The 25625-nt window shown below is 40.0% G+C and overlaps 1 protein-coding gene across 1 annotated transcript in view; it reads left to right on the top strand.

Moving 5' to 3' along the window:
• RALGPS1 (Ral GEF with PH domain and SH3 binding motif 1) overlaps nt 1-25625 on the top strand; it is a gene marked incomplete at its 3' end in the record, with an annotated part of 77959 nt that overhangs the window by 28928 nt on the left and 23406 nt on the right. The window contains exons 9-10 of the mRNA XM_084272414.1: nt 20318-20455; nt 21280-21373. Of these exons, the coding sequence (XP_084128540.1) occupies nt 20318-20455; nt 21280-21373 (232 nt within the window). The remainder of the gene's footprint in view (nt 1-20317; nt 20456-21279; nt 21374-25625) is intronic.

Genomic DNA, 25625 nt, shown 5'->3' with positions numbered 1-25625 from the left:
TTAAAACTGATAATCTGCTCTAAAACTTACAAAATACTACATGGTAACTAGTATGCCTGTGTACAGATGAGATGCTTTTCTTGTCCAGCATGAACTTACCTTGGCTGAAGGGGATGTCGTGGGCAAAAGGTGGATGATGGTTCTGTGGCTGGAAATATGGTTACTGGTTGCTGGTTAATCTAGAGCCTGCCAGGAACCACAAGAAACTAAGTAATAAATACCAGGATTTGAAAAGTCCTTTCTTCCAGGCAGCTACCACAAAAGTTTCCAAGATTGGTGTTTTCACTTAACTATGAATTACATTTTTCTTTCTTAAAAATATACCCTTTGAGTGTAAACAGAATGTAAGTTAATACGTGCAGTTAAAAGTTCTAAAAACACTAAATAGCTTGTTTGCAGTGTGGTTGTAACACTGTGTACATTGCAGGAGATAGTTTAGATGAAATTAACCATGTCACTAGCCAGCAGTATTGAACTGTGCAGTTGAAAAACGGGAGAAACATTTCTACTTTACTCCTGTGCAAATACAAATAAGAACCATACTATCTTCAGATAACCAGTTTGCAGGAAGGATATGAAGGATCTCTTCAGTCTTTTTCCTGTTTGTAGTTGTTCAGTTAGAAAACCAAAGTTGTTGAGAATGAGGCCTGTTTGTTGCCTATTGCGATGGGCTACATAACAAACGGTGTTTCTTCTGTTCTGCTACTGGATTCAAATGAAGGTCACAACCAGCATGCTTGTTTGAACAACTCAGTAATTAATCTTTCAAGAAGAAAAAAGCTTGCTGGAGCAAGTGGGGAGGGTAGCCAGAGAAAGAATTCTTAAGGAAGGATTTTAATGCTTTTTCATGCCTTCCTCTCTTTGAGTAGGAGAACATCAGATTCTTAGGACATCAGAAGTCTTTTCCATGAGACAAGGAGATCTTACTTATTTGATGTCTAGCACACTGTCTTTCAGTTTTCTTCTGTAGCATTCTTGCCAAGTAATTGCTCATACCCTTTGTACTTAACTCATGCTGTTGTGTGCTGATTGCTCAGCTCTTCCGGTTTCTCTGGCATGGCCCCTCTCTTCCTCTCTACCTCTTCCAGTAGCTCTTCTCACATGGACTAGGAGGGAACTGTATTACCGAGGCCACATTTGTTCATCCCCAGTGCAAAATTCTGCTTAGATACCTGTAGACTCTTCAAGATTACCTTTGCACAAATCTGTGTTACAGAAAAACTTGCTCCAGGTTTGGTGCAAATTTACTTAAATAAAAATAAAGCCTATCTGTGACATGCTTGTGCATGCTGACAACTTCAACAATCATGCAAACAAAGAAAAATGTGAGAAGTCAGTAGTACACTTTAAAAGAAAGATATGTCTCAAATCAAATAGAAATTCTAATTGGAGAAATTGTGGAAGTCTAAATGCATTTCATTTCTAGATTCTGGCTGTTCAGGACTTGTGTGCTCATAAAAGCACTTTTCATGGGAGTTAAGTTGGGATAAACTTGCCCTACTACAGACAAACCTAGCACCTAAAACCAATTTTCTCTGTTTACCCTACTTGACATTATGTATTAACTTTATTCAGGCATTTTTTTCCCAGTTTGTCTTTTGCCAGTATAACTGCATCTGTGTGAAAACCTCGCAGCACTGTTGTGTGGATTTTTATCATAGTATTTTTCATACTCTGAGCCAGCATAAGCACTTAACTTTGCAGACCAAATGTTGGCTTATGTATGTATGTAACTAGATCTAGGTAGTAATATGTTGGTTGGTGTGCTCATGCTCATTTGTTGGTTGCCCCACTGAGGATGTTCCCATGATCTGGTGAGAAAAGAGGAGATGAAATTTCCAAAAGGGATACCAGAAGTTTCTGCATTTTGTTGGCTTGTTTGGGTGGTTTTCCTGTCCCCCTAAAGGGAGAAAGTATTTGCTTTGAAATATTTTTCTGTCCTGCACTCTACTTACATAGGACTTTTGCTTAGGCAGAAGATGTCTGCAACAATCAAAAGGTAGTATCTTTAAATTGATACGTGATACGTCATCAAGACTCAGGTATTCTGCCACTTTAAATTATACAGGTGTTTCCCATGCAATAGTTTCTCTGTCATGATCCTGAAATGATGAAGGTAAAAAACCACTTCTACATTCAAAGTATTATTGTTTGATAAATGTTCACCTCTGTTTTAAACAAATTAAGAAGAAGCATTGAAGATAGCAGTGTCAGAACTATGGTCTCTTGCTTGTTGGTTTGTAGGGATTTTTAGACGCTTCTAACAAAATAGACTTTTCGTTATGGGTACTCCAACATGTATGGCTTTTTTAATTATTTGTTATTTCTGACGCCATGGTCCAGAGGATCTCACTAGACTGGGTAGATTTTGTATCTATCTTAAATTGCATTGGTAAGGGTTACTCCTACAAATAAGGCACATAAAAGAACACAGTAGATAAAAGTAGAACTTTTTTTGGTGCTGCTCTTGTTTTTCTATATATAGTAAGCTGTTAAGACAGAGGACTGTAGGTATGGGCTATATAAATGCAGCTTTTGTACAAGTCATACATGACACCCTCTGACCTTGGAGACAGCTTTATACAGAAGGCAGTTTTCTGTGCAAAAACAAGGATGTTGCACAAGGGGGTTTCTGGGGACTTCAGTAACTATGTGAATTGCAGCATAGTTGGATTTATTGCAAAGATAATCTAATCAGGAAAAAGTGCTACCCATTTGTTTCGAGGGGCTAATAATCAGAACCTGGTATATGATAAAGATAGTAGCATTTTTCACTTCAAAAAGTTACAATAGGTTTTTAGTGACTTTTTTTTTTTTACAACAAACTGCTAACATTTTCTGTTATTGTCACACAACCTCCCTGTAAGGCAGAACTGCCAGAGTTTTATGCCCCTTAGAAAGTTAATTTCAAATTTGGGGGTTATTTTTTATTTCAGTCTCTTTTCTAGGCAAGGTCAAACACTCACAATTTATTCCCATCCTTGTACATTGCTCTGACTCAAGGGCCGCTGTTCCAGAGACTGACTTGTTAAGAGTGCGTACGGGTCTAACGTGCCAGAATTAAATGCACTGTAATTAAACTGATGCAGGAAAAGGAAAAAACACATATATAAGGAGGATGAGATACTTTTTGCACAGTGCTGATATTTTCTGACATTTCATTGTACAGTTGATTTGACTTAGAACCAAATCGTAGTGATATCCTACATATGGAGGAGTTCATTTTGCTATGCTAAATCACTGTTAAGAAATTCAGTTCTGTGGTTAATGTGTTCTTGGGTGCTGGTCATATTTAATGTCATCTGATGGGCTGGCTTTTCCTAATGTGCTATGGTGCCTTCTGCACAGATTCCTCAGGCGTTCAGACATGAATGAAGACATGGGCACAAAAGGCATAGTGTCAGCTATTACAGTGTTTATTCTGGAATAGATAAGCTGTTTCATTTGATGGAGAATTCACACACAGTTTGATAATTGTCTATAAAAAGATCAGAGGGTTTGTTTTTGTGTTTTGTTAACAAACATTAGGTTTTGCCTCTGCAGAGTCCTTTGATAGTGTTTGTGGACTTCCAGAGTTGGCTGGCATGTTCCAGGCACCAGGCCAGTAATACGATCTGAATTTCACAACACCATTGTGATAGGATAGATAAGCATGAATTTTTTGAAGCTGCTGTCTTTCTCATTCCCTGTCCCTCTTCTCAGAGCTCTCGCTCTGTTCTTCTCACTTGCATGGAATTACATTCATCCCTCTCCATTTTTCAGGTAGTCTTCATATTTACTGCGACTTACTAATTTTGGCTCTTTCCACTGCTGCGGGTTTTCTTTTAAACTCGGTCACGTAGCATGATTTCTTAGATTACTGCTATAAAGAGAGTACAGCTATGAAAAAGCTGAGCAGTTCTGTGAAAGGAAATGGCAATTCACAGTGAAACTGCAGTACAGTAGTATGCATGCTGCATGCGTGAGGAACAGCTTTAAAGTTCTGTTTGAAGCTTTAAATGTTTTAGGGGATGGGGAAGAGCTGGCACATGGTAGCTTGCAGTTCAGTTATGAAAACATGATGTAAAACAAAGTTGAAAAATTTAACTCCAAACTTTGGGAGGAATGATTTTTGGGTTTTTGCCACTAAATTACTTGATTCCATTTTAAGTGGTGCCACACTGACAGAAACCAGTTACTTATTAGATACTTTCAGGCTTTGTCTCGATTTAATACCGTGGTGAAGTTTTGGTTCAAGCACTAGTCCATTCTTCTTCAAAGGAAATACTTTTATTTTTCTTCCACAGAGGGGAATGGATGGCTGAAGCAACACTGCATAATGAGAGTATCTTAATTAGCTCCTGGAGAACTTTTTGAAATACTGTTAAGTGCCACAAGAACATTCAAAAGATTGTCTTTAGTTGCCATGTAGCTTTTTTCCAAATTTTGGCAAAAGATAGGGGATTTTTTAGTTACTAGAAGCACAAATTTTCTTTCTGGATTACCAAGAATTTTAGTCATGATGTTTGTGGATCATTATTTGTGCTTTACTAAGGCTCTGTCATAGATGTGGAATGTAATTATTGAGAGTGCACGCTGCTTTTGTTATGTCCCTTAACAGTGGCCTCACCTTATTTTCATTTAATCCAATCACTGCCACACAGTGATGGTGTGTGCTTACATGTGTGTGTGTGTGCGCTGCACAGAACAGCATTTTAATCAATGTGGCTCATTCTGCCCATGAAAAATAGAAGGTAGATCATATAGGAAATAATAAATGGTTGCACAGGGGTGCCAGGTTCTTTGTAAATTAAATTTCTGCAAGGTCTTTCAAATATTGACTTTGTAGACTCCATTAAAAGTTCCAGGAACTTCTGTGTCTCCCTAATCAGACACAGAAGTGTAAGACTGGAAATTTCATCATGTTTAACGCAGGTAGTCCTTTAGAAAGGCTATAGAAGTTGTGTCACAGGAAGTTTGAAAGGTGTGTGCGTTTCACAAGCAGAAAAAAGGTTTCATATTCCTGAAAATAATGCAAGAAGATGCCTTGCTGCCTGCACGGTCTCAGCTATCTTTACGACTATTCTCATGTGTGGGGTTTGGGTTTGGTTTCTTTGCGGGGGGAGGGGGGGAGAGATCGGGTTTTTTTAAGAAAGAGGAAAATCGAGGCGTGCTGCTTCCTGTGGGGAGCAGAACTGCCTCTAAGCAGCTGACACTGACTCGGGGCCAGCCCAGCTGGCTGGCTTTGCACGCCAGCCCGTCCCTGGACCCCGGCCCTACAAAACCGGCTGCGTACTTTAAACACAATCCATCTGTGCTACCCGGTCTTACCCCGTCTCCTTTGGCTTCTTCCTCCCGTCCTCGGCGTGCTCTCATCCACGGCTTGTGGAGCAGCTCGTCCGCGGGAGCTGTGACATCCCACTCAGCCCGAGAGTACCCAGCAGAGCAGCTCCGCGCCGGGCTGCCCTACAACATGCTTCCTTCTCTGGCTCTCCGCTTTCCCTTGAGGTTGTTCACCGCTCGGCTGCCCCGGCTGAGCCGCGTGTCCGCGCCGCGCTGCTGCGGCGGCACGGCAAGGCTTTCTCTCGGGGAAAGGGCCGAGCTCGGCATTCCGCTCCTAAACCTGCGGCTCGCTCATCGCGGACGGGCTGAGCAGCCCGACCTGACCCCGAGCTTCTTTGTGGTAGACTGGCGTGCGGGGGGAGCGGGGCAGGAGCGAGGAAGGCAAGCCTGCCCCGAGCTGGTTGGACGAGCCGTCTGCCTCCGCCCCCCGGCGCCGAGTCTCCGCCAGCGGCCGCCGCCCTCGGGCCCCGCCGCAGGCAGCGCGGCCGGCCGGGGGCGGGCGCTGCGCTCGGAAGGGGCCGCGGGCTTTATCCTCGGCGGCGCGTTACGCGCGTTGGTGTCCTGTCGCTGGAGCTCGCTGCCCCTGAGCGACGGGCGCTTGTTCGGGGGGTGCGAGCGTGCAAGCGCTGCTCGTGCCTGGCCGGCAGCCGTGCTGCCGCGGGCCGGTAGCGAGCGGCCACCGGAGCCAGCGGCGCCCGCCCGCGCTGCGCGGAGCCGGGAGGAAGGGCCGCGGGCTGTGCGGCCGTGTGAGCGCCCGGGGCTCGTCCCCAGGAGGCGGGGTAAGGGGCGGGGGCCCTTTCTACTTAAGCTTTCCACGGCGCGCTGGCGTTTAGAGGGTTGGGATGTTTCTCCTCGCAGCCGCTGGAGCGGTCTCTGCCGGTTTTCACTCGCTGGCCCTTCTTAGAGGCGAGGGAAGGGAAGGATCCGCTTTATTTAGCGTAGCACCAACATAACCGTATGGGAACCCTGCGAATGTCAACATTGAAGTGAAACTTCACAATATTAAAATGTTTAGGAAAACATTTTTTACTTTCATGGTATAACGCAGCTGGCTTTAGAAGGCTGTATAATACTGTAAGAATGTGTTCATATTTTTTAAGCAGTTTTAAAGATCTTTGTGTTTTGAAGGAACAGGGGAAAACAGTATGAGAATACTTAGGGTAATCGTAAGACAAATAAAAGCGTTTAAAGAACACTGTATTAAACCAAACGGTTTCTGCTCAAATCAAATGCACACAGTACTGGCCATTCTAATAATAAATTATTTCTGCCATAGAAGTGAACACATCTTGTAACAGGAGAAAAAAGCATCTAAATACATTGCATTAGTAATTCAGCGTGTCTTGCATCAGGGCCTGGAATTCCTGCAGGGAATGTTAGCACCTCTTATTTGATCAGTTATTGTCACAATGTTATTTTTATGGCATTGCAGTGGTCATTTCAGTGTTATTAAGTAGCCTAATCTGAATATTTGGGATTAAAGCAGTCCAAAGCTTTTCCAGTACATTAGTTTTATACTGAAGAAGCTGTTTTAATTGAACCAGGATGTGGTAATCCCAGTTATTTTTGACAGATTTTGGCCAGTTACATTTTCTTCCAACTCGCCTATGAAGCGCACTCCTTCAGAGCAGGGAGAGTGATGGGGCAGTTTGCCATGAGTGTCTGTGCTGATCCTGGCTGTCTACAGAGCCTGGAAGTTGTTTCCTTACCTAGAATACTACTGTGTATTTCACGTTCGCTTAAAAATGGACATTTTCAGAGTCCTTCCTTTTGTAGAAAAAACAGGAGTTCTAATTTACTGCTGTGCTCTGGAGGACCCAGGTCCTTGGAAAGATAAGGTTGCCCAAGGGTGAAGTTCGTTCTTTGGCATCATGCAGATAAAACATTTATAACTGCTTTAAGCTATTTAACATATACTTAACCTGCATTCATTTTTAGGGTACTTATTTAAGTGCATCTGAATGCCTAAACAATTTAGCCAATGTTGGAGACTAAATAGCAACTTCACTTGCAATCTTTTAGTCATTAATGTTCTCTAACAGATAAACATTATAAATAAAAATACTTGCAAGATCAGAAATAGCCAAACTTTATTTCTTTGATCCTTTTTTTTTAATGTAATAAGCAACATATTACCACAGAGATTGACCTTCTGATTAAGTCCAGAGTGGCTTTTTTGTCTTTTTAAACCTAAGTAGCCTGTGGCTGGAAACCTTTGTAAATGGGTCATTCTAATTTGTGTATGACTAAGCCACTTTATTTCACCGGTCTGTTGCAGGTGTTTTGGCTATTAGGAGATAAGTTGTGGCAGCTTGATAGGTGACCTGCAACTTTTTTTTCTTCTTATGTGGCAAGTGTTGGCAGGCTTCTGAATTGTTTGGATAGCACTAGGTGCTTGCCCTTTGGGAAAGATGGAAGAGAAAAATGGGAGTGCCTTTCCTGTGTGTTTGTAATACTGTCAAGTGAAGTTTATTGCCTTTGTTAAAGGCTTTAGGCTGGATGAAGGGGCTTTCAAAACATTTCATAGTTGTTCCGTTTGCTTTTGGTACTGAGAATCTCAAGAGATCAGTTTATATGTAAATCCATGAGGACAATAACAGCTCCTGCTAATAGTAGGATACTAATAGCCAGATGGGGGGTTGGACCCGATGATCTCTTGAGGTCCCTTCCAACCCCTAAGATTCTGTGATTCTGTGATTATTTCTGGCTGTGAAAGCTGACAGTTGTCTTCACCAGTGTAATTCAATCAGCAAGGAGTGGTCTAACTTTAGACTTGGCTTTGAAGTGAAAGCTTTGACTTGCGAAAATGCTGTGGAAAGCTGGTCACAGAAGTTACCCTTGAGCCAGTGATCAGCAGCTTAAGGAAAACAAAGTAGATAAGAAAGTGCCAGTCTTAAAAAAGAGGCAAACTTTGAGAAACACAACATCAGTTTTTCAGATGTTGTTGTGCAGTTCAGTTGTTGAATTCATTTGCCATGAGATGTTTTGAAGCCGGAAACTAAAAAGACCCAGCGTGTGGGCAGATTCAGAGAAGAAACACTGTAAAGATGAAATACCACCCAGACAAACTCAGAAGCATTTATACAACACACTGCTGGCAGGAAGCTGCCTCTGGAAAACAGCTATTGTACCTTTGCCTTTTTCCTGTGTTCTTTTCTGAAGCATTCTGATACTGGATGACATACGTTTTAAAATGCTGAAATGAAACCAACAGTATTACAATATTTAATCTCCTATAACGTATTTTTTTTGATTCATGGGAAAAGTATTAGGAAATGTTTGGGGGCTTGAGAAAGAAAGGACAAAACACCCACAAAACAAAACCCAGAAACAACTGGCAGTACTCTTGAGAAGATCTGATTCGTTCATGAGAAGAGCTTTGCTAGGAAGCTTCAGATGGCTTCAGAATTTTTTAGACTGTTTCAGCATACAAGAGGATGACTTGTGCTACTCGGAGGTGCTTTTAGGCATGGATTCCTGAACATAATTCCAGATGAATTACTGGTAACTTTTCCTTTCACTCACTGGTATATTACTTTGAAAGTTGCTCGATTTACACTGCACGTATTTGTCTGGGGTTTTTACACTAGGCTTCATTGCTACAGCAACACAGGTGGAATGATGAATTCTGGTGATCAATTAGGGAGAGATTATTCAGGGAACACTGTGGAATTGTTTCCTCCTTGTAGTTTTTGGATGGCTATGTACAAAGCAACGATAGTATTTTATTTCTGTCATTAAAGATAGACAAGAGGGATGGCTGAAAGAGAGTCAGTTGAGGTGAGCAGGTTTCTTTAGTGTCTCAGGTGATAGTGACTTTCTGAGAAGTCTCGGATGTTTACAGAGACTCTTGAGTGGCCTTTTGAATTAGCAGCTCTGCTTTTAAAAGACTTTATTTTGAGGTCACCAGTGTGCTTGAGTGAAGAACAACAAAACATTATATAGATTAGTGATGGTCTTTGTTTGGACAAGCTGTAACATGATGGTGGGCTGCTCAGTTGAGGATCCAAGAGTAAGGAAAGGATGTCTTCTAGGATTTATTTTTTTTTTTGGTTTCTCTGACATGCTTTAAATCAGCTTTCAAACTGCAAATTCATTTCACTGATGTTGTGGATTTTTAACCATACTGCAATGCCACTGTAGAAACATTAGCATTTCCAGCAGTTTCTGCCAAGTATTAGGAGAAAATGCTTGTCATATTGAGTAGCTTTTATATACTTCGTATTCCTACCAGGACTGATGTTACCCAGTAGTTTAGTTTAAAGTCTCTTCGGAAACCAGGACTCTGCAAGTGCTGCAAGAGTGTACAAATGTACGCAGAGTTTTAGGGTGGAGGGAACAGACTATAAAGCTTGGTAGAAAAGAATCAAGCTATTACATGGCCAGGAAAGGACTTTTGTGTTTTTACTGTGGAACTTTTGTTAATACTGAGTTTTTGAAAGATTTAGTTATTAAAAATAATTACACAGGTAATAAGAAATGAGAAAACAGCTGCTCTTGTGTTAGTGACTTGAGGAAAGAGATGCGGGTGTGTCAGGCTTATATATCAGGCAGCTGTATGACTATTTCCTCATTTCTTACAGCTCTCATTAATGCAATAGGTGTGACCCAGGAGCTAAATCAGGTGTAGATACATGATACCATTCGTATGGCCATAGTAAGACCAGAAACACTTTGATGAGCCACCCGAGTAGCTTGAGGACGCTATCCTGGTAAAATGGATTGGTTTGATGCATCTTTTTTGTTCCTGTGAGTCTCTGTTAAGTGTTTGGTTTCATTGATACTGATTACAACTTCTCTATAACAAAACACATCCACTTGATTGCAAAGTCCACATTTCTTAATCTTCAGCTCCAAAACCTGAGAGAGTTTAGTGTGGGACTGGATTTTGACAGAGACCTCAAGAGTGAAAGGAGTAAACTAGTATTTAATTTCCTATTTGTATTCTTTTCAGTGTTGTTCCTGTACATTTTGTGACAAAAACTGTGATTCCTTTTTGATGCAGACATCAAAGGTGAAGTTAATTTCACTGTGTTAAGAAAGAAGATGCTCTTGTACTGTGGGGCTGTTTTGTTTGCATATGCCAAAATGATTCCCCAGACCACACTTACATTTTATCCAAACATGCTTTTTTACAGATAGCATTTTTCACCTTATTATTACTGTAGGATGTATAATATTTACTAAATGCATGATCAGCTAAAATACCTGTCACAATTGGTGTTCTCTCTCTAGGTGTCTCGCAGCACGTGGTACGCAGGCCAGTTCCACAGCCACATCAGCAAATTAGAGGGGATAGGGAAATTAGCACAGAAAGTCTGAGGTTGTGTGGTTCAGCCTCCTGCTCAGTGCGAGGCTCACCTAAGAGATGGTTTCAGTTACATAAGACTTTGTCCAGCTGAGTTTTGTACAGCTCCAGAGATAAGGCTGACAGACCCCCAGACGGGGGTTGACAGGGACCTCGGGAGATCATCCTGTCCAAGCCATGCTAAAGCTGGAGCAGCTCGAGCAGTCCGCTCAGGACTGCGTTGATGCGGGGCTCGCTGCTCTGGGCAGTTGTGTAGTGCTTCACCCCTCTTAAAGTGATTTGGTAGGGGGTGTCTTGGGTTTTTTTCTTGGTGGCTGTTGTTTTGTTTTACTCTCTCTTCTATTCTAATAGGTGTTTCCATCACTGTATCTCCTGTCAGTTGCTTCTTGCCCTTGTTCTCTGCAGCTGCCCCATATGTTGCTTTTCATAAAGGAAAAGTGAATCTCACCACAGTGAGGTTCTGCAGGACAAGCCCAGTTCTTTGGGCCTGTCCTCATCTCTCTGTGCTGCTCCCTGGCCAGTTGAGTGGTGCTGTGCTGGCCCCTTTCCAGTGTCACCTGCTCAGAGGTGCAGCAGGACATACTGCAGTATTAAAGCGGTGGCCTCGCCACTGCCAAGTGCCTATAAAAATCTGATCGTTAAAACCTTTTTGAAAATCAGTGTGTGGAGTAACGTTGCATTTTATAAGTGGGCATCTACTGAGCAAAACCACGTGTTATAATCTACCTTAAAAATACAGTTACATTTGTAATGTCGCTTTCTTAAAAGTCATAGATGGCTAGAGAGTGACTTCTCTCCTTGTAGGTCAGGTCAGGGTTATCTAAACAGTTGATGTATTCAAGCTAGCAGCTAACGTTTAAATAGTTGTGACTTCTGAGAAGGCATTGTGATCTGAACACTTTCTGGTGATCATTGTTGGGTTTTTTTAGGTATAGAAGGAGCCAAAAGAAATAGGGAGGTATAAGAGGTGCTCCTGGCAGAAGGCAGAATTAAACTCTGTATCAGTGCTGGAATTTTGTTCTGATTTTTGTTGAATGAATGCTTCATTTTAAAGATGCTCATGGCTTTCAAGGCACTTCCTTAGGAATAGTGTAGTTGTTCATTGTAGTCCATTGTTGAAGCTATTGCTTGGTGAAACTGCACATACTGTAATAATCACAGTGTACTTTCCATCATTATTGTTATGCATTTATCAAAAAGTGCATTTGCCATTAATATAGGTGTTGGTTGGAAGAAATCTTTTAATACTTGATGGAAGTTTTGTCTTTTTAAAAAATACAGTTGAAAACTGACTTTGACTTCTGACAGAGGTAACAGACCATGACTGCTCTGTTTTGCTAATTGCACACAATGCCATTTATTGTTTTCAATGACATCTTCTTGCTTGCCATGAAGTAAATTAATTTTCAGAATTTTCACTCCAATTGTTTAGTGATTTGTGGATTTGGATTGATTAAGGGGGGTAGAGTTGTACATTAGATGTATGCTATGTATAGGAGTCACATTGGCGCAGTTTTTGAACCCATGAAATGGATTTGCCTGAACGATCCCTGAGTTTTGCTCAGGTGAATGCTGCCTACACTGAAAACTTACTGAAGTCATTATTCCAGTGAACGTCTTGATTTGGATGTGATCATGCTTGAGGAATGCTGGGCCTGTAATAGATTATCTGTTCCAGGGTAAATATTCCAAGTTAGTTTGTCTGTGCTTTCCAGGTGCAGACAAGCCAAGAGTGGTAACGTGGCCCTCCAGTAATGTTTTCTGGTTCTGAAACCAGGAAAGAGAGAAAATAGGGTTTTACCTGTGTTTTTGCAAAAAACCCCCTCATGTGGTATTGAGAGTATTCACACTCTCATGACTGATGATACACGGGGGAAGATGCCAGAGAATGGCTGTTCTGTAATTTGGACCTGTGTAAGTAAAAATGACACACATCTCTTTGAGAAAGTTTGTCCTTTTGACTGGTGTGTATGTGTGCATGTGTGATAGCGACACTGTGTTCTGACTAGCTGGCACCAGACAGAAGTGATAAACCTGGTGGTAATCCCACCTTTGCTTTCCTGTGAGTGATCCCATTCACTTGGCCACTATGCTGGCAGTATTTATGACAAATCACATGTTGTTGCATTGGCAAAGATTTGTCTTCACTTGGTTTTAGAGTACTGTAAGTTCTACCCAGGTTAACCAGTATATGCATTTGGTTTTGTAGAAAAATTTTCCAGCCCTTAGTCCATGGAAAATATCCAGTCTTCTTGAAACCAGTAACACCACAAAACCATTGGCTTTTCTGATGATGAGCTCATCTCTGAAGAATGGTGTCTTTGGTTTTACAGACTGCTGAGTGTAGTGATTTGGCCTTCTACCACTTAGTTAATTGATAAGTTGCCTTCTGTCTGTCCTCTGCTTTATTTAGTATGAGACAACCACACTACTGTATGTGGGAAAAGGCTTTCATAAATAAAGCTGACTGCAAATTAGAAACATATTTTTGTCTCTTCTGGTTTTCCTATCAAACCAATGTCGTTATTCAACTTTTGGGGAGGAAAAAGGGAAAATAAATTCTTTCCATAGGTTCCCTTCTGTTAGGCATGCCAGTTACTGCTTGTTCTGCAGACACAGTGTCCTGTGCTCAATGAACGCTGTATAGCTAGACACCCATGTTAGACTAAGCATATGGTGCTTCTGGATTGTGACTATTGTTAGAAAGTGTACGTGATAAGTAGGGAACTAAGCTTGTTCAATAAAACATTGAACTCTCCCCCCCTTACAGCAGGTTTGTGGTTGCTACAGTAACAGTAAAATTTACCAAACAAATCTGGAAGACTGTTACAAAACTTGCTGAAAATGTTAAGAAAGAATAACAAATTTAAGTCCCCAGGCTAATCTGAAATACTTCCCTATCAGTTAATTATCCTTTGTAACAGTTGTGAATGTCTAGCTGACGAAAATGCTGTGCAGCAGCTGTTTCCTACCTTATTTGTGTTTGCAGAATTGCACAAACCCTTAGCAGAGCACTGCACACTAAAGTGCATACAGTAGTGGTGTGCTTTGAGCACTTATTTTGGGGGTTTGTTAGCCCTTCTATTTCACAGCATAGTTTTATATACATCATTAAAAAAAAAAAAGATACAATTGAGAATGATACACATATTCAGTCTTGGTCTGCGCTGGGTCTTTACAGTCAATTTTCTAACACTGTATTTGTGAAGCAGTTTTAGGATTGCAACTTGTGCCTGCAAATTGTCAGAAATCCCCCCAAAATATTTGAAATTCTGAATTGTTAAGAATAAACGATGCTGCTACTCCTACAGGCTGCATGTTCTAACTTATTTTCTATAAGGAATTGAAATCCACTTCTCAAGTCTTCCTGGTCATAATGTTTATTTTCATAAGGTCTTTCAGGTGTGAAAATGCTTGCTCTCTCACTGAACTGCATGGAGGATAACAAGTTGCCCAGGTCAAAGCAATCTGCGATGGAACAGAACAGATAATTTGAACTCAAATTTTTCTGACTTCCAGGCAAATGTCTTAAAAAATAGATAGCCATTTCCTTCTGCTACTGTGGTTTGAAGTAATAACATCCCAGCTTTTCTCATTGGTGTAACTTTGTACATGTGTTTTACTGGACTGGAAGGATTTTGTCTTTCATAGCACATTATGTCTGTCTTAATGAGGAACAAATCACACACCATGGCTGTAGATGAAAATTTAAAAGCTTACATTCTTGAGCTGAGGTTCATCAAAATTGGGTGAAGCTGAATAACCACTGATTTCAGAAGGCTTGGGATCATTTTTCTGAAAAGCATGTTGCCAGTACCCATCAACTCCAAAGTATGTTTCTTTATTTTCTGCCTAAGTGCCATTCTCCATAAATACTTTTAAGATGGAGTGCTTGAAATTCATGATCTGGGTGGCATTGACTACCACAGTTAAAAAGGTCACCTTTCTCTGTGCTTCAGTTTCCCTGTCTTTAAACTGCCAATAATATTACTGCTTTGTTTAAACTCCGCAATAAAAATTTAAGAGCTAGGTATTAAAGTTCTTTTTGCCAATTTAAAAATAATCAGTCCCCTTTACACAGTGTGGTTTCCTTTGATAAATTTAGTTCTGGATTATTTGCCCATGCTTTTTTCTTAGTTGTGTTATTATTTCCATGATACCATAAACTAATGAATACCGTGTTGTCCACATACAATATCCAGCTGCAACATTGGTTCTGGTAACAATGGAGAAAAGTCAGTATCACTGGAAAATGTTTTGCCAGTGGAAGCAGCTGCCCATGAGCTCACCCTCTGGAAAATGTCCTGATGGCTTCACATCTTAGGGAGCTTTTTTTCAGTGCACAGTAGCACGAACATAAGCCAAGGTTTGAAAAGCTAGCGCTGTGTGTTTTCTTTGGCATGTGTCACCCTTGAGCCTTTCCTTTGAGAAGCGGGTCTGAAAGTCTTTGCTTGAAGGGAGTAATTTTGTGATTCCTCTGAGCAAAATAAACTGATTCTCTTCTATTCCTGTTATCACATCACATATATAGAAGAGTTCAAAATGCCACTGCCCGGACGGTGGCTGGTGACACTAAAAAAAAAAGTCATCATCCTTCTTGCTTTAAAGGGAGGGAGAGGAACACCACTGAAATGGTGTATGTAGCTTGGTGTGTGTTCACAATAAACACGTCTTGTTACATTCCAGCATGTTACATTCAGTGTAGTTTTTATTGGCATCCATCACTTTGGTCTCTTTCTTCCTGTACTAATTGCAACAGGTAAGTTCAGAAGAGCTAAAAATAGGAATTGGGGTTTGGGTGGTGGTTTTGCTCTGCCTCTAAAGTGTAAGGCTGGGATAAGGAAAGAAATCAGGTGGAAGCAGTACCAACGTGCTGTTTGTGTTTATCTAGTTTATGTTTCTTGTGTATGAGTGAAATGTATGAGAGATGTGGCGTGTACTATGAGACTAGTAGGTGTACTAGTATCTTTCACAACAGTGAGAAAGAGCAAAGGAATCTTGACAAACCTGTAGGAAATTGTCTTCAAAACAGATGAAGTCTTCTACTCCCCTCTCTGCTTTTGTATGTAGTTTCTTAATCCAAGCACTCATTCAGCAAAGACCAGTCAAATCCAAACCAAGGAACTGGAGAGTACAAGAACACAGAAAAAGGGACTAGCTGTGTTCAGGCCACACTGGCGAAAATCCTGTGCCCAAAGGAGAGAGTTTGTGTTTGTTTTTTTTAACAGTCAAGCCCAGGTCATTCAGTAGGTTACTTATGGGGCAGACCTGCATGCAGTCCACTGACCTACCTGGCAGAGACTTCTAGTCTGCGTGCAAAGCTGAGGAAATAGGGGTATTTGGAAGTTGGGCATCATGTAAGGAATGATAAATGGAAAGAATAATGCTGTAGGATTTTTAACATAAAGGGGGCAGCAAGCACTAGCAGCCTTCAGAAACAGCTCTTGTAATCATTGGTAGGCAGTCTATTGGGGAATTAACTACCATCTCTTAGATTTAAAATACTGTATAAGTGCACACAACTACCTGTGTTGGCTTTTTCAGTTAATATTCTTAAGAGAAAAATCTAATTTTCTGCAGTTTTCCAAGTACGTGGACACAGACAAAAATACACTTCTATAGGCAAACTAACAGAGCTCTACTCCAAGCATACAAAGAAAGCAAACTCAATCATTTCCTCTTCCCTTAAACATCACTCATCTTTTGTCTTGGGATTTACTGTAGTTGAGAGAGATAGAAGCATATCATCATACTTAATCCATAGGTGCAGAACCTCAAACCACTAATATAGGTTACAAAAATGGAGGCTATTTTTGTTTGCAAGTAGAACAAATAAACAGTTATTGAAAACATGCATAACTTCTGATGCTGTGCAGTTGTGTCTTTATAGAAATAGAAATGTGTGGAGGTGGGAATTAAGTTCAGAATGTTTTTTAGAAGGTGCTTTTTGGGAGAAAGCAGTAAATATCCCAGGCTGCTCTGAAGCTAAAAGCATTAAGATAAACAGTTTGATTCACATGAACCGTGCCTATTCAGACTATAAGATGAGATATATAAACTATCTCATACAGAAACTATATGACAGGTGTTCTGCAACAGAGAGCATTTTTGATACAGGGATGAAATTTTTAAAGGACTGGTCTGGACCAGTGAAGGAAGTTAAACTAGACTGTAAAACTTGACCTGATTTCTAAGCATCTTTTTCCTTTGCTTTCACTCCAGTATTACTGGAAATTCCAGTTGATTTACATGTTGCTCTGCTGCTAATCCAAATCTATCCCATGCATTTATAAGAACTAAACATCCTTTTTGGGTTTGGTGGGGTTATCCAATTACTTTTGTCCGCTGGAGCACCCTCTTATCTATCGTGTCAGTGGGTCTGACTGTGGGGCAGTCCAGTCATAGCCTCACATTTTCCTAGCAAAGCATTAACAGTTCATAATGAACAGTTTGTTCTTGCTTATTATTGCCACTATGTCTGTTTCTTTGTTTTTCAATGACAGTTCATGTAATTTCTTCACTCAAGAGGATTTTCAAGAATGCATGAATGATTAGGCTAAAAATAAAACAAATCAGGTAGGCACTTGCAGCCTGGCTAATAATGAGCATAATCTAGTGTGACCCAGCGAGCCACTTAATTTTCAACGTGGCAGAGATCCGAAGAAACCAATGTGTAACAAGCATAGCACTAGGGAGAAAAAGTCTTGCAAGGCTTTTGCATAAAGTATTCCACAGTCTTAGAGCAGAAACATTAATGGACATCTTTCGGACAGCACTTGCGAGTTGCAAAATTCCACAGCAAGACTGAATCTAAGCTATGAAATTACATCGTAGTAAAACATGGGGCATACTCAACATGTGAATGAGATTTCACTCATGCAGGTACTCAGTACTTATTAAAATTTAGCAAAATTGTCAGTCTGACTTTTTTTTTTTCCCCTAAGCTGTGAAGATCAAAACCATAGCAAGCCACATGGGTTTTCTTAAACTGACTAGACTGTTGCTGGTGGTCTGTAACTTACAGCTCTATAGGATAATAATGAGACATCAGTAGAAAGCACATGACAACATACTCATTTCAGGAAAAAAATATATTTTCCCAGGTGGAAGTCTTTTTTCCAGGATTTGGTGGGATTTTTTTGTCTGAGTAAGTTTGAGGCAGGTTTAGTACCAGGAGATTACATAAAATTAATTTGTTTTCACTGTGCAAGATTAATGCACTTCCAAAGGTCTGGTTATTATCAGTAATTAATGCCAGCATACTGAAATTCTCTCAGGAGTGTGTTGCTTGTGTGTGCTCCATGTGTTTCATTGTAGTGGCTTTCCTTCCCTTGTAAAAAATTGTGCTCAACTAGCATAGTTGCATTTCCTGTTGTTTTAATAGCAGGAATTTATCAAGAAAATTTATTGTTCTAAAGCTAGAGGAGTGGAAGTGAGCCAGCTAGCTATTTTCCTGAAATTAAGAGTGCTCTTCTCAAGGCAGGGCAAGAAAACTTGGGGTGAAGGGGCAGTAATTAATTATAAACATGCTCAAAAAACAGTATGGAAAATCTAATGTGGAAATACGGTAGATTTTTATGCTCAAAAGAGTGTTCCTTTCTTTGGTATGCAAGAAAGAAACACTGACTTCCCTGAGCAGCTCATAGAATAGACTATGAATATATTAGTGTTTGCCTTTCAGCTCACCCTAAATGTTTGAGCAGCCCTTCAAAGAAAAAATCTGCCTGAGATGATGTTTTCTGCACGCTGTAGCAATAGCTGCAGCAATCCCTGAAGGGAGCACACACAGTGACCTCTGCGAATGCTGCATTTCAAGGAGACTGTACATTTTGTACAACATTTTCTCCATGCACTTGTAAAGGGTTTCCCTTCCAGCACCACTGAGGTCAGTAGGAGTTTTGTGAATGACATCTGAGATGAGCAGATTTTGCTGTTAGTCTTTTTGACTAAATTACATAGCCAAAAAGTAGCAGCCCTTTACCAGGCAAAGATGCCTGTGATGCCTGTTTTTTCTACAGCAGGTCATCTTGGAGCAACTTCTCTGAATACTGACATAGGAATAAAAAATACTCAGTATATATGCCTGCTTTCAAAAGATGCTGCATTTACAAACCCTCCTTCTCAGGTTTTGGAAACTCTCTTCCAAGGAAAGAATTAGGAGCTTCAGGCTGACTTCAACAGAGGTGGAAGAGCAAATACCACAGAAATATCAAGTCTCTGAGACCTCTTGGCAATATAGTACTGGGAATAGGAGTCCCAAGACTTAAACAATCTATAATAACTTGTAGTTTGAGCAAAACATACTTGTGCAAAAATACTTTTGCTAACAGGTATTGTATTTTAGGCTGCTGGCTAACTTTGGAGGAACAGCCTGTGGGTGTATTTTTCTGAACTGGAGTAACACATACAAACTTGCCATGCTTTTGTACTCACCACTGCCACAAATGGTGAAAAGATGTTCCTGAAAAGCTCTAGTTGTTTTTGGAAGGGATAAAATTTGTTAGGTTCCACCCTCCGTGCAGAGCTGTCTGAGGTCATCCTGCATCCTGCACACGGCTGTGAGATGCACTGAAATCCTCACGCTGCTGGGACGACACAGGTCTCCTCGGAACCCGAATTCTGTGAGGCGAAGTAACAGACAGTCAGGAAGATAGGAGTAGTGCTCTTACTCATGCCAGAGGACTTTGATAGTAGATTGGCTTTGTTCACCTGATGGCAGATCTGCTGAAAAGCCGTAATTGTTAGTCTATGTCAAGTGCTAAGGCTGATGTAGCTTTTCTTTTTGAAAAGGTTCTGTGAAGCTGATTTAATTTTCTGCTTTATAATGATGTTTAGAACATGCAGTTTTTCTGTTCTTACTCTTATTTTTTTTAAACTGTTAATTTTGATGCTGGTAATTGCAGAAGAACATACCAGGTTCTAGATTTCACCCTTTAGTCAGCTGAGAAATTTGTGTTCTCTGTATGAGAGTGTGTTAGTGCATTTACTTCTGTGCAATAGTTTCCCACTTGTTAGTCTACTGATTTTATTTGGTAGCAAAATGAAGGACAGTTCTCCAGCCCAATGGGTCATCAAATACATCGGTTTTACTACACGTTCTTGTGTCAGGGAGGGGCAGTGTATGAAGGAGACAGGCCATATTCTTCTCAGATGTGCACAGCAAAAGGACTAGTGGCAGTAGTCACAAGTTGTAACATGGGAAATTACAACTGGATATAGGCAAGAAAAAAATAATACTAGAATGGTGAAGGAGCACTGAGTTATGCTGATGAGAAATGTCTCCATCCCTGAATTTAATGAGCTTCTTGGCAACCTTCTCCAAGTGTGATGTAGCCCTGCTTTGAACAGGAGATTGGACCAGGTAGACATCTGGACATCCCTTCTCATCTCAGTTACTCTGTGATTATTCTTTTAGTGTCCTTGTTGCTAGGGTCCTGCAGATTACTCACAGTAGACATTAGCCTAGGTAAATGTGCATAAGCAAAATCTTTTCAGTCCTTTTTTAATAGGTCTTACAGAACTCAAGCACTAATTATGGCATTTTTTCAGCATGTGGATCCCAAACTCTCCTTTGTTTAATGGGCCCCAGCACAGTGGGGGTGCATAATTGCTGACTGCTATGTTTGTTAAAAATTATGCAACTATTTCTTGAAACACTAGATCAATTGATTGATTTGTTTGTTTCAGGAATTTACCTGTTGGATTTAATCTACATCGACTCTGCATATCCTGCTTCTGGCAGCATTATGGAGAATGAACAAAGATCCAATCAAATGAACAATATTCTCCGAATAATCGCTGATCTGCAAGTCTCCTGTAACTACGGTTGGTAGATTTTGTTACACCTATTAGGTCTTAACTAAAATTACTTTACTACAGCATTGTGGCAGCAGGTTTTGGCCCTGTGTAAAGGCAACACAAGGTGCTTATATTGATAGAGTTGAACACTAGTAAGTAATGTAGCTTCTACTTCTGTGCAGTTTTAGTCTTACAAGTAAATCAGGCAAATAAGCGTCAGTGCTTGTAACAGAAGTTGCACAGAGTTTACTGCCACGTGTGGACTATGAATGAAATGCTTTCTAATACAGCTGTTGAATCTGGGTTATGTTCTGTTTCCACCAGAAGCAGTTGGAGAGAATTATCATAGTGTTTTACCTTTGCAGTAGGTAGGACATCTTTAGAGTGTAAAATTTATTAATTTCATTATCATTTTATTGTTAGTATCCTGGTGATACATTACCTAATTTAAGTACAAATATTTCAGTCTATACAACAGTTGTTAAGCTTTTCCACCTACTTCACTTCTGCTGAACAGTGAGCACAAAATTCATACGGGGTTTCCAACAAACAACTGTCTTCCACTTGTGAAATAGCATCTCATAAAATCCACTAGCTTTCATGATGATGAAAGGCAGCTGTATTTTCTTCAACAATTGAGCATCATTTTTGCTCAATCAAATCTTTAACATCTTCTTAGAGTTGAGGTTATATTTCTGCCTGATTTATTATATAGGAAGGTTCAAATTCTCCTCTTTCCTTTAAGATAACCACGAGAACTGAGGAAAAAAACCCTGAAAGAATAATTCATTTCTGATGATGGGAATGTTCATCTTTTTTTTCTTTTTTTGCTTTGTTTGAACACTCCACAGATTATCTTACAACCCTTCCCCATGTGCAAAAATATTTGAAGACTGTACGTTACATTGAAGAACTTCAGAAGTTTGTAGAAGATTACAATTACAAGTAAGTACTGTTATTTGCTTCAGGTTTTGGAGAATTTAATGGAAAGATCGCTTTGCTCTTTGTTTGATGAAGAGTTGAACAAAAAGTCATTGGCTGAAGATGTTTTGTCTGATGTTCGTGGTATTTTATTAATGGAATTGGCATTGCTACAGTCTTCCTTCATGATTCTAACCAGATTTTGAAAAATCAAATATCTCTGTAAAAGGTGAAAGCAAATAAAAGTCTAGTCTTTTTTCTATCATGTGATGGTTTTATTCAGGGAATTTTGTTCAGGTACCTGCACAAAGCCATTTCCAAGATGTCCAGGATTGACTCTGGGCTACTGTAAATAACAGATAAAACCCCCCCATCCAATTGCAAATTCCTAGTTTTAATAAACTGGTACTTAAGATATAAACCTGACAATTTTGGGGGTTTAAGCATGTTAAAGCAATGCTTACAAAAGAGGTGGAGAAGAGTAACCTACACAGTGGTGTAAAATAGACACCACAGAGCACATTGGTCAGTATATGGATGTGCTCCAGTTAAAGGAGCTGGTAATCCCTGGCCCATAACTATGAAAGAATTGGCACATGAAATCACAGGTCTAGCAACCAAGGTTTTAAATAACTCAACCAAGGTAGATGCAGTGCTGTATCATTAGCTATTGACAAAGAAAGTACCTCTGTTTAGGTGAGCAGAATTAGAAGCATTGAAGGCAAACAGATGGCGGTGTGAAACATTTTAGAATATGCTTGGAGACCAAGGTTTCTAATGAAGCTACCAGTCTTGCTGCAGGTTTTATTAAATACTGCTTAAGATCTTTTTCTCAGAATTTGTATCTACTTAGACCCATGGGAAGGGTTTGTTGAAGCACAAGATGAATTGGATATCACAGAGGAAGAATCAGATGGCCTGATCACTAGCACTAAAATGATGGTGATACAGAAATCAAACCATTATTTATTTGTACTAAAAATAATTTATGGTGTTGATTGGCAGGATAGTCAGAAGTGAGATACAGCCATGAAAAAGATAAATTCATCCCTTCTCCCTATCAAATACAATGCTTCTATAAAAAATTAATTTGTTAATACTGCTTCAAAAGGACCTGGTGAGACCTTATGTGGAGTACTGTATGCAATTCTGGACATCCATACTTGGAGAAATGCCGGAGCAATCAGGTGAATAAAGCTTGTCTTGTAATACCAGACTTAAAGAACTAGGTTTGGCTTTAGCCTAGAAAAGAAGAAGTGTAGATAATACAATCATGATGTATAAACACAACTCAGAGAAAATAAGGAGGGTAAAGAGCAATTTAAACTAAATTGTAATGGTAGCACAAGGAGAAGTTAATAAAAAAATTTAGAAGCCAGATGTTGTAATATGGTGCCAAACCATCAGAGTACTGGGATTCTGGGACGGCTTCTTAATTGGAGTAGCGATATAAGTCATTACATAATTTTAAGTTGAAGCTTGATCAGTTAATGAAATGAAGGCTGCCAGGTGAAAAGAAATGAGCAGGCTGAAGTGAATCAGAAGAGTGTGTGTTACCAGTGTGGGGTCATGTACCTGTAAGCATAAAGAATGACCTACCCTAACCATTCTACATATCATGTATTGACAGCATACCAATGCAAAATCCTGCTGAGACAGTTCAGGAAGTAGAGATGTCACTGTAACAGAGATGGAAGGCCACATGTTTGAGCATAGCATAAGCCAAGCGTTTTGTCATTTTGAGCATGAGTGCAGCTGGGAATAGCCAGCCCTGTTCCAGGCTACTGTGCAGACAGCACTGTGCTTCAGCACATCTGTCGACACGGATTTTTGTAACAACACCTGTGGAACTTTGCTTTCCCTGAGAAATTCTGACAAAGCCATTCAGACAAGGTATTCTTTGGGAATTTCTCTGAGTATTGTTAAGACATACCCCAAATAGAGAGAAAATGTCCAAAATCTGTCCCACTTCTCAGGGTAAAATTCAGCAAAAGAAGGTGAACCAGCACTGGGTAGTTCCCTACAAAAGATCATGCTTGGTTATGGTTTGATAGGTTTGTGCTTTTGTGCCTGGGTGATCACAGATACTAAGAATAGTGATGTTTCAGTAGGAAAACTATTTGGCAAAGAAGAATGTGTTTGTATCATGCTTTTATAGCAAATGTTTACCTGCTTCATGGAAGTAGAATTCCTGTGAGAGTACTGGGTAGTAGAATGCCTCTGCCCTTCATTTTCTCAGTCTCATGACATTGTTTATGTTTCACAAATAGAGATGCCCTGTGCAACAGATGCACACTGAACATTGTGATTGCACAAAGCTTTTTGGAAAGGCCATGCAGTCCAAGAGCTGTGTTAAAGGTAGTCTGAAATTTAAATTCAACCAATGTCCATTATTTACTATTTTCCCACATACTTCCATGCTTCATTAAAGTCACGAACACTGGGGAAAATTACACTGAGTAGTAATTGGTAAAGGTGAAGAATTTTAGTCAGGAAAGGCTTTTACAGCCTTTGGATTGTAACAATTGTTTAATTTGTTTTTTAGGTAGAGTTTCTTGATGATGCATCAATGTTAACATTATATATACAATAGCTTTCATGAACTGTAATATCTTGGGAAAAACAGATTAAACAGGTGGTTTCTCTAGGTATATCATACTATATCATAATATTTGGAAAAACTACAAGTCATAAGTAATTCCAATTAAATTTTATAACCATTTTAACTTCAGCAGCAGCCTTGCTGATAGTTACAGAAGACATTTGGTGTATCTTAGACATGATTAAGTACTTTTTTCTTTTGGTTTAGTTATTTGTGCAGGTATTTCAAACCAGGTTAGCAGTTTTCTTTCCAGGCTTCTCTATGGCAGGGAAAAACTGGAAGGAAGTCACTAGAGGTAATAAAAATATATTATCAGAGCAGAGAACTTTGTGCTTTTTCTACCATGTTTGTTTCTTCAGAATAAAGCTGTGAATTAAATTACGAATTCCTCAGAACTCATCACAACCACCCTTCAAGAGAACTCTCATTCCTCTTCCGTCTTTGCATTATGTAAGATGCTTTTGGATTTTGTTTTGAATGTTTTATTTCTCATTTCACTCTCTTTTTTCCCTAACGCATCTTTTAGTTTCATTTTCTGGTCCCATGCCAGAAGAAATTGTAAGCCTTAAAAAGGCAAAAAGTCCTAAGTTATTATAGTGGGAAAGAATCTTGTCTCTCTTTCTCTTTCCAGTGACCACTCGTTTTGAGCCAGGGACAGCATTAGTGTACTCTGAAGAGATGCATGCTTGACCTTTGGCAGGGAGAACAGAACCATCTTAGTACCAGGCTGTCAGGGAGAAAAGCTTAGATAGTTGCCCTAAAACATATCGGCACGATCCCAAGACATATTTTGCCAAATGAGAACCTCAGTTACACTGAAAAGGAAAGTTTGGCAGCCACTTTATATAAACAAAGCTTTTCTCTACAATTTTTTGTGCCAGTCCAATTGCTTGCTTTAGGTTTTGTGCTTGTCAGCAAGTAGAAAACCCCTGACAGTGAAGTCATATCCTAAAAATAATAGATCTTTCTTGCTCAGCACAGATACTGTTCTCTGCAGAAGCTGAGAAGTTACACCCTTTGCTAGTTACAAGGCTTAAGGGGACAAAAAGAGGACCAAAAGCATGAGAATCCCTTCCAGTTATACCCAAAATGTATTGCTAATCATTGTTACTTCAGAGCATCACTGGCAGCCAGTGGGCTTCAGAGTTACCATCATGCAGCTGCTGCAGGATCTTCCTCCTCCTGGAGTGTAAGAAGTGGTCTGAGGGGTGTGCTTGTCACCAGGTATGTAGTTTTTCCCTGAGCTAGACATTGTGGCACCACACCACATCCTTTCCTAACCTTCCATGTCTTTCAGCAGTTTCAAACCCAGGTTTTTTTGCTGACCTCCTAAGTATCAGTAGGTCAGGCCTGGTATTCTCCACAGTTGTTCTTTGAGTAAAGCCAGCTTGTAGACTATCATTTCTATTACAGTGTTATCTGTACAGCATAATCAGGATTGGAATCCCATTCTGTAGGCTGCTTTCTGCATGTATAGTTCTGTTCGTTAGAGCATACTAGGTAGAACACTGATATTCTAGTAAGATGATTTACAGAAAGATCAGTTCAAATTCAGATTCACATGGGATGCTATAGGAAAGCGTCCAGGAGAAATGAAGAGGCAATTAAACCATTATACTGATGCCTAACAATGAAGTCGCTATGCAAGTGCCATCTGCACCATATTGTTTTCAG

The sequence above is a fragment of the Gallinula chloropus genome (assembly GCF_964237585.1).
Source record: "Gallinula chloropus genome assembly, chromosome: 18".
NCBI classification, from domain to species: Eukaryota; Metazoa; Chordata; class Aves; order Gruiformes; family Rallidae; genus Gallinula; species Gallinula chloropus.
Note: the sequence above shows the minus strand (reverse complement) of the source record. Positions and strands in the feature narration are given on the sequence as shown.